Below are 10062 nucleotides of genomic sequence, written 5' to 3' on the forward strand. Positions count from 1 at the left end.
AATATGGTCCTCCAATTATGGTTTCAAATTATTCTTTATGTCCGTTTTCGATGCGAATGAGTTTTATGTTGAATGTTTATCAAGTAATCAAATTTAAATCTCACGAAATATGATGAATTCCGGGAATAGTCACTCATATAGCCTTCTTCTCTCATTCTCTCTCCGACCACAGGTATACTGGGTGGTTCCTCTCACCTCTGCCTTTCTCACCTCAGCCTTCTATCGTGCCGTCCTGTGGCCCGCTGACGCAGATTCAACCTCAGACGCTGACGCACTCAAGGCCGGCGGCGCAGGGACTTCGGATGAGGATGCTGACCCGCTGACCGGGGTTCGAGCCACGGATGGCAAAGTGGATGGCGCTACAACTCGTCTGTGAGCGGCATTAACCAAGGGAAATTGAACCTAAAAGCGTAGACAATCACGACTGGTCAACAGTTACCAATTGTTTTTCACGACGGGAAATAATTCCGCGAGATTCCGGTGTAAGTCCACGTTGCTAATTTAGCAAATTTCGGATCGAAAACGAGCGTCAATTTAATCGCCTCATCCCAAGTCACATCACATTCACCGAAAAAATACATACTTTCGCATATAAATATTTTGTAGACACTAGTAAGGACTTTCGTATTCGTTGTAAGCTGTAGTTATCAGTAAGAGGAAATGCTTTGGTGATACTGGTTCACTAGCTTTATAAGCTGGAAGAAAGTGCCTTTTATTGAACATTAGAAGAAGCCAAGACTGGACGAAAAGCGTGTTAGTGCTTATGATGGTGAAGAAAAAATATACATAATTTTCGGATGGCAAAGGTTTTATGTAAACGGCATGCACAGCTAGATGGAGAACTGTGCTGAGTGGAAGTAAATATAATTTTTGTAATTAACTTTAAAAATTTTGAAATGTTAAGTTTTATAGTTTCCTTCATGCATGGTAGAATTTAGCGCACTCGCTCTGTTGATGATGCGAAAATATCGCTGTAATCCCTACTTTGAATTTATTGTGACAGCACGATATAAATAAAATACTTTTAATAAAATACACGTTGCGTTTTTATCCGATGCTGAAACAACCATTTTCCTTCACAAAATATTAACTTAGGCTGGCCTATAATGATGAAGGCACCGTTGGATGGATCGAATCCTAATTTTTCATCTCATTGTTTCCCCAACTTCAGCTTCGGTATTTCGAGCCAGTAGACTTCCATTTCTATTTTTTTTAAATAAAAATCGACTAACTTCTTCGCTTGTTTTCAGTCGCGGAGTCATTTCCATTGGTACGTGGCTCACACGTAAACAGCGGACTGGGAAGTTATTGCTGTGTTGTGCCATGTTTTCCCCCAAGACGACCTCAGCCTGGGTTTATGTATGTGTTTGCCTCCGTTTGTGCCGACGCTGTGGTGTGGGCGTAACGTGTCTGGTATGCAGCGCATAGGAGAAAGGGCGAGTATGAAATTGTTGGTTAGGAAAAGGAAGGATAAAAATGTAAAGCATTTACCGCTTCTCTTTGGGAATTACATACATGATGGACGATTTTCCCCTCAAAGTTTTGGCTCAAATGTCTTCGTGGAAGTCTTGCAAGGGAGGCAGGCGCATCTGTATCGGGTTAGTTCTTCTCTCCGGGTAGAACTTTACCGTCGCTTTGAAGCGCACACGTCCGGGAAAGAAAAGCCTTTTCTGAATTGAAGAGCATCGTTCAGAGCAAACTGCATCTATTGCAAGCCCTTTGGCTTTAAAAACACATCTCTCTCGTTTCCGTCGAGTACGTAATATAAATGATAGGCTACGTGGCGGGTTTTAAGGGAAACTTAAAAGTAATATATTTGGGCTGAATGACTTACATCAGTTTTTCCACTGATTTATGTACGCTGCGTTCCGTGCAACTTGAGGCATTGAAAACTCAAGTTTTGATTACAACTGATAATTTTTTTGCAATAACAGAAATGTTGTTTGAACTTTGTCGATCAAAAACCAGATTGGTGAGCCAGGAAAACAATTTTAAACTAGCGTATGGTTTACTGTCTGACGGCTTCAGAATTAAAAATTAGAAATACTATAGCTTAGGTAACTTCATTTTTTTACAGCGTCAAAAAAATGTTTTAAAATTTGATTTGTCCCGTTTCTTTCTCCCTATTCTCATCTTAGACTCGAGGAACTGAAGGGCCAATAACAATAATGGAATCAAGTTTAAATAACTGCAGTCAATCAGAAATAAATAATTAATTCCTTCGTTCGGAATGGAAATTTCACTTGATATTAATGTTGTTAAAATGTCCTAAAATTAACGGAGGAATGATGTTTTCCTTTCCAATTGTGAAGAAATTAATATTGTAGTCTGCTTTATCCAAAACTGATTATTAACTTCTCTTGAATATTTCTCAGTTATTCGATAACAAAGTAGCAGATATCTCGAATTTTAGATTTGGAAGTCCTAATAATACTGTTGTCCATTTATTTTGATGTCTACTGTAGTTAAAAAATATTGCATTGCTACGTATGTGCTTATATCCTGCGAAAAGAAGAAAAGCAAAAGCGCTTTCGGTGGCCTACCCAAAGGACCAGTTGTGCTGTGCTGCTAAAAATCAAGCTATTTCTGGCAGGTAATTTCTTCATACTTCAAACAATTTGAAAAATATTAAATTCCTTTGACGATGGACATGGTAAACATCATTTTTTCTTTCGTTATTTCTCAAGTTTTCTTTCCAATTCAAAATTTTTAAACCTAGAAATAACCATTCCTTGAGAGCTCCCATTTCATTCACTTTTTCCTTGTTTTTGCTGTTGGCTAATTAATATTTATTGATTCATTCCAACAGTTTATCAACCCAGTTCTTACCCGATGATCGATGATAACTTCCATAGTATCCTTTTGTTTGCCTGCAAGCCTTGTTTAATTCCAGCCCTTTTCCATTTGCAGATCCCTTGATAATAATTTAAGAACCTCAAACATCCACGCCAACCCATATCATCATAGCCTTTCCTCTCTCACCTCACCGACTCCTTTGAAAGTGGACACCACTCGTGTGAGAACTGTTGAAGAGGGAGGGAAGATAGAGGGAGCGGAAGGAGAGGAAAAAATCAGGAAGAGAGAGAGAGAGAGAGAGAAATGGGGTGACCGCAAGAGTGAGTGAGTGAGTGAGAGAGAGAGGAAGAACTTAGAGCGATTCTTTGTAGTAGAAGACGAGAAACATGTCCTTCTCATTGCAAAACGACTCCCAGACGAGCCTTCAAAAAGGAGGAACGCCCAGGAGGTGGGTGGTCCTTAGAGCTTATTTGTGTGCTGGTACGAATGCGTGTGCAGAGTTGGTGTTTTGAGACCGAATGAGGGCGGAAAGGCGTCGGAGATTACATTCATTCCCTCAGAATGGTGTGGGGGTGCAAGGGCGCGGTGGGCGAAGTGGCAAAATAAGGGGAATTGAGAGGCCAAGTAAGAAAAGGGAAATAGTATGGAAGGTTGGTAAGAGGGGATGAAATGGAAATAGCGAGGAGGGCTGATAAGCAGACGAAACAGCTTTTACGCGGGGGCTCGTAAAATGTTATTTAATGTACCCTATTTAATTACTAGTACAGTTGCCCCTTCTCCTTTTCTCCCTGCTTCCACTCTGTTGCTAAAGGGTTTCGTGATATCATGTAAAATTCAGAATGTCCAGCCGAACACGTAATGGATAATTAATAATTTCAGTGATCATGTCAAAGTTGTTGAATCCCTAATGAATTCTCGTAACTGCTCACAGATTCCCTTTTGTAGCGTCTATAACACGCGAGATAATGTTCCTGAGTGGGAAAAAGCTGCTGTAACACGTATGCCATGCTACAAAAAGTCAGGGATTGAAATACGTAGCTTGGGTTCTGAGTATTCTTACCAGTATTTTCTGAAAGATTTTTCCCCATAGCCGAAATCGATTTCGGTATTTGTAAGAGCGATGAGCATTTTCCAATGCTCATCGCTCTTAAAAATACAAATTATATCTGAGGGGGTGATCATTAAGCCGTTAGGCTCTGTTGGATTAGTACATTCAGTTTGATTATCCTCCTCACTTATTGGTTTGTGTTGCCGGCTTGACCGCTGATTTTGAATAGATTCGTTTGGAAATCCAAATCCCGTGCTTCGTATTTCTATTTTCAAGTCATACATGTTATTTTGTATTGTTGCAACTATAACTTTAATGGCTGAAGACCATGACACTCAATTAATATTCAAATTCCGAAGCGGCGTATCTGTCACTCTTCAAACTGTTTTCACCTATATTGACCTTGAAATTAAGGACTAATCATCAAAAAAAGCTACTTAAAAATTTGATTCACATATCCATGCTTAATTTATAAATATCATTGCGTAAAGGCCCCTTGTTAATATAACTATTCTAAGGTCCCAAGTTGCATGAGGAAGAAAATACTTGCTGTCATATGGGAGATGTGGAAAACGGTCGACTGCAATCCGGAATTGATCACTACACATTAAGATGAAAGCAATATGGACTAAAGAAATAACCGCCTCTTACAAAAGTTTATTCTTTCGCGATAATACGCTCGTATTTAAGCGGCGGACTTCTTACACGTCCGCTACTTAAAATTTAGTTTCTGCTCCGTATTTTATTCCTATGACTTTTTGTAACAAATAGACTCTTTATTTATTTCCATTCTTATGTTCACAGCTAATAAAGAACGTAAGTAGCCGATCGGGTAAACAAAAGGTTAAGTGATCAATCCACAATCCAATAATTATACAAAGAGCACAGGGTTTAGCCCAATCTTTCGGTTCATCTCGTGAACCATGATGATTAGGTAAGGCACCCACTTAGGTACTTGCCACCGCTAACTAGCTCAAGAAGTGTCTATAAGTAGCGCCCAAAAATCCTATCATCGCTGTTACAGTTAGATTGGCCTGAGTAAATGAAATATTCTGTACCGTGGATGTAAATTGGGAATTGACCCAAGTAACTTCTCAAGTATTTGGTCTTCATATATGAAGCGCAATAAGCAAGTGATCAATAATTGAGGAGCCATTAAACAGGGGTATTGCATCATTAATGTAATGAATTTAAAAACATTTGAACTGAGTTACATTATCGCGAGATTTCAAATTAAAAGTTGATTATTATGTCCCTTTAAGACCCAGGGTATTCACTAATAAATTGTTCCTTTATAAAGTCTGCATAATTTCCATGAGATTGCAGACGACTCCGCAGTTTTTTACCTGATATTTATTTAATTTTCCTTTACAAAGAAACACAAACATGCTAATGAGTGTATACAAAGGGGTATTCGATGAAACTGCAATTTAAACTTTAGGTAGCTAAAAAAAGGGTGCTTGACTGTGAGGATATACTCGTATATTAGTTCCCAATTTACATACAACCGTTATTTATTTAACCTTCCATTTCTGCAGGTCAGATTTTCCCAGTAAATAAATGCCATTTGTTTTTTAGGGTACCTGTATATTGGGACTCTATGAACACAAAGTTAACATCGAAATCCAAAGTTCTCGTTTCTACGATATTTGAATATTCTGTGCATTACTTTTTGATTATACCTAAACTTTTTTAAGCGCACTTCCATTGCATTGCTCTGCATTGCCCTAAGCAGAAACCATTATCCTGAATACGACGAAGAAACTTTTGCTAAAAGCAGGCGAATGCCGACGACGGTTTACTCTCCATCATCTACTCTGCCTGGTTCTAACTGTCCAATAACACAAAGCGTAACTTACGCAATTCCCATAGGTAACAAATAACGCAGACATAAGTTTCGTCTCTCGTGACATTTGTAACTGCCTTGGGCTGTTACATATGTCGCGGACCTTGAATAACCCGTCAGATACCCAATTGGCCGTACAGAATTAACGTCGGCAGCTGTCAGCATTTTCTGTGCTACATTAGAAAATTTATTACCATAGGATATTTCAAGGGAAGAGAGGAGTAGTTCGATTCGAGTAGGAGAATCCAGTTGTTCGAGTGGTTGCATGAGTGAAATTTGGTCAGATCTTCCTTCTGTTTTAACTTGTTCCTTATTTCATGAAAAATATTATAAAAAGGATTGTAATCGGGTTATATTTCCGGAGAGAAATAGGCATTTATCGCCTAACTGAACTGACGATGATAGAAGTTAAAGTTTCCGAATTAACTGTCAGTCGACCAAATAGTATCTTAAAATTCGTTAACATTATATTTAGTTGCATTATCTGTTTCGACAGAGGGTTAAGACGGATGTCCATTATCACCTATACTTTTCAACTTATACATGGAGGAAATGGTCAAAGATCCTGGGGGAGACTGTAGATAGGTCTATAAGTCTGTGGGAAATTCATAAAATCAGCCAAATTTGCAAATTATGAAGATTTAATTTGCCAGTCAACCAAGGGGTGATAAGCATTGCTGACTGTAATGGAAAGCCACTCCGATGGGAACAAGATGAGAATGAATGTAAACAAAACGAAGTTTATTCCGTTTTCGTGAAACAGAAAAACTAAATTAAAAATCAAAACAGGAGTTCATAAACTTGAATTGGGACAGTTTACCTGTCTCGGAAGTTTTCAGGACCAACTTAGTCAAAGTAGTAAGGACAAGAGAAGAAGAATTGCTTAGGTCAAAGCAGACTTCGATGTAGGACCTTGTCTCAGGCCTAACTTTTGTGGAATACCACCATAGAGTGAGTAAATAGCAATGAGTGGTAAATAACTCTGTAATTACAACTTATTTATCAAACGACCTCCTGATGATACTATACGTTAGCGGAACAATTGTCGAATGATAAATTAATTGTGAATTGTAAAATTGCAGAGCTTTATTTTAATATTCCTCGAAAAAAAGAACCTTTCACAAGGAGGAGGGGATTGGTGACAGGAACCTTGAGTAAGGATGTTAAGAAATAACTCGTCAAAACTTTGATATGAAGCGTGATTTTGTAAGGCGCAGGAACATAGCCGTTGAAGCAGGATGATAGGCGTACGTAGATTGGAGGCTATGGAAATGTGGGTGTGGAGAAGGGTAGAAAAGGTGAAATACACAGAAAGGAAAACAAACGAGAAAGTTCTAGGCATGGTGGGCGATGATAGAGGATCAGTTGAAGGAATTCAAAAGGGATAGAAAAAGTGAATGCAGAGTATATTGAAGGGCGATGGGATGTTGACGACTGCTAAAGGGGAGAACGTTAGGCAAACAAGGAAGGGACAGGAATAGGATACGGATGTTGGGCAGAATGAAGGGAGAAATGAATTGTGCTTAATTGAAGAGGGGCTAGTTGCAGAAAGGTCAGGTTGTGTTTTGATCTATACTATAGAGCTCTATACGCTTTTTCTATCCAGAATCTACACGTACGAGATTTCATTGAAGAAACTTGAAAATTGACACTATTTATACATTCTATGTAAACAACCGTTCAAATATTAATGAAATTAATATCATTTGAGATAAATTGCTAAACTTGTCACATTTTTCCGCGAACTAAAGGTCATATCCTGCCAAAAATGTGGATTTTTTTCGATTATATTATTTTAATTTTTTAATTCTCTGACGAGATCTCAGCTTTCTAATTGACAAATTAACCCGCACATTTGCAATTATTTTTACCCTTATACATTTAGGATATTTTAGCACAAATTATATTTTAATCTTTCCGTCGGATCAAATGCATAGATAAATTTTTATTGGTGTAGTTGAGTACAGATAGAGATTAGGAAGTTAGTATTTAATTAGGAATTCAGTCGTTGGTTCAATTTTTAAGACGTGCCTATGATGACGCACCGGTGATACGGGACATGAGCTTCGTTGCAGATACGAACTCGCAAAAATGTTATTTGACGGGAAGCGGTAGTCATTACTGGGAAGCTCTCTCTTTCCCTCGGTTACGCTCTAACCATTCCGTTTCCACTCCCTAAGTCCGACTTGCTTCCTTCATAATCCCGGAATTCCCTCTCCCTTCCGGTCTTCCTGTTTTGGAAAGAATTCCCCATTACGGTAAATCGTCTGTGAAACAATGGAACCCGAGTGGTTCGTAATGTCAAGGCGTCGCGACGCTGTGTGCTGGGAGAGAGATAGCAGAGTGGGGGAGGGGCCGCAGTGGGGATGGGGACGAGTGCGTAGAGAATACGGTGAAAAAGCCGGAACTTAAGACAGCAATATCTGAAGCCTGGAGCACAATTAAGAGATAGGTTTTCTCGGAGCACGCCTTCCTTTTTTCAATGTGATAGCACTAAGAATGGCCCTTCACACGCTGTTTAAGAAAGTTATGCAACGGAGAAGAGGGAGTTCCGAGTGAGTATTTTTCTAAGCTCGCCCTCATGGTTGGCTATAATCTATAATTTCATTTTTTTCAACGTCAAAATTTCTATGGGGTAGAGTTTCTCTTGGGCTTTTATAAATAACCACCAGTGTTCAGAGAATGAATTTTGTTCGTAATTACAAAATTTTTAAGGATAAAGAGTGGTGAATGATTAAGGATTCTTAAAAAAACGGTGGCTACATTTTGAAACCTTACTACATTCTTAAGTCAATGTGGGCACCGGTAGCAAATGCTGAGAGGGAATTATTAAATTACCAACCATTGCGGAAGGTATTTCAGTGGGTAGAGCGCTGGGCTACTGACTAGAGGGCCCGGACTCGATTCTCGGGCACGCATCCGGTCACCTTTACCTTCACTCAAGCTGTGTTATTTTCCGAGTACCAGATCTTCCTGGGAAACCACAGACGGCACAGAGAAAGAAAGGAACTGGCTTTTCTACCCTGAGGAGTGGATTTCATTCGCCGTTGGGCTAAGTATTCGGTGAGTTCTACCCTCCTCTTTAAAACTAATCTTTAAATTGATAACATTGGTAGTGTATCATATAATGCCATTGCCACGTCTACCCAAAAAAGTAGTGGCTAACAAAACTATGATGAAATTCGCAGGTATTTCTCCGTTGTTACTTGATATCAACTTGATAAAGGTGGGGTATTCTAGGTTCTATTTCGCGTTCTTGAAATTATCATTAGGATTTGGATGGCAATTTCATTTTTCCGATCGAATACTTATGGACTTCTTGATATTATAACTTTATTTCCTTCGTCCTAAGTTCGATTTGTTTGAAATCTTAGTCCTATACCCTTCCCATTTATTCCATTTAATTATTTAAAATTGTTTTTTCGCTATGAAAAGTGATAACTTAATAATAATTCTTTCTCTTATGTCAAGTGTCAGTACCATTTCACTCTTTTTCCGGAAGGGTATGGTGCTTAAAAGTACTTTCAGACTGCGCCCAAACGGGTTAGGCATAAGGGTAGATGCCTTAAGGTGCCTAAATATAAGCACATATTGAAAAAGTAGCTTAGGTTTGGAAGCCCTACGCAGTAATACTATCATCTATGTCGCTAGGAATAAGAAATTAGCATATGATGTACGAATATAAATACTGTGACAATTGAGTGAGATAGCTTCGTCAAAATAGGGAGGCGTCGTAAACGTCATCGTAGGGAGGCCAGTTCTGAGGTTCAGGTTTGGTATCTGAGGAAGTTTTGGTACCCGGAAAATCAGATAGCATGGTTTGAGCTGAGAATGCCCAGAGAGAAAATCAAACATTGGCCTTCCTGTCAGTATTCCGATCCTCAACCACTGGGCTACCGCATCCTCTAGTTCAAATGACATTTTATATTAATAATTGTAGACTTTTTATCTTATCATATATTTGGTAGTTGTGTCCATCCAAAACCTTATGGGTAGATAACCTATAATAATCTTATTATATAGTATTTTACTCCTGGGTAGTTATTCTTTTATTAATCCTTGCTATTAATTTTTTTTAGATATGCTTTGTGCCGTGTGTAGTTATTTATATTTAGGCGCACTCTTATGCCTAAAGGTTTCATATCGTTTTAAGTTTAACTCTGTCATCAATTAACTTTTTATCCTCCAATTAGTTTTTGTCGGCCCTAATTATTTTTGTTGGTTTTATTACTTTATTGGGTTTTTCCATGCAGTGAAATGATGACTCCCTTTTCTAAGGTTCAGCTAACCTACATGTTCCCACATTTTTTTCAGTACTGTCAAGTTCCCAGTTGCATGAATGTAGGCAGTTTCTGCTCTCTAATTGTAGTAA

The 10062-nt window shown here is 38.6% G+C and overlaps 1 protein-coding gene across 2 annotated transcripts in view; it reads left to right on the plus strand.

Annotated features, from left to right (window-relative positions):
• Window positions 1–1035, plus strand: part of LOC139694572 (aquaporin AQPAe.a-like) — a 300269-nt gene extending 299234 nt beyond the window's left edge. For both annotated transcript variants that reach the window (XM_071593084.1, XM_071593082.1), the window contains exon 6: window positions 173–1035. In XM_071593084.1, the coding sequence (XP_071449185.1) occupies window positions 173–376 (204 nt within the window). In that variant the 3' untranslated portion in view covers window positions 377–1035. The remainder of the gene's footprint in view (window positions 1–172) is intronic.
• The last annotated feature ends 9027 nt before the right edge of the window (window positions 1036–10062 follow it).

The sequence above is a fragment of the Hetaerina americana genome, unplaced genomic scaffold, assembly GCF_022747635.1.
Source record: "Hetaerina americana unplaced genomic scaffold, ioHetAmer1.1.p SCAF_50, whole genome shotgun sequence".
NCBI classification, from domain to species: domain Eukaryota; kingdom Metazoa; phylum Arthropoda; class Insecta; order Odonata; family Calopterygidae; genus Hetaerina; species Hetaerina americana.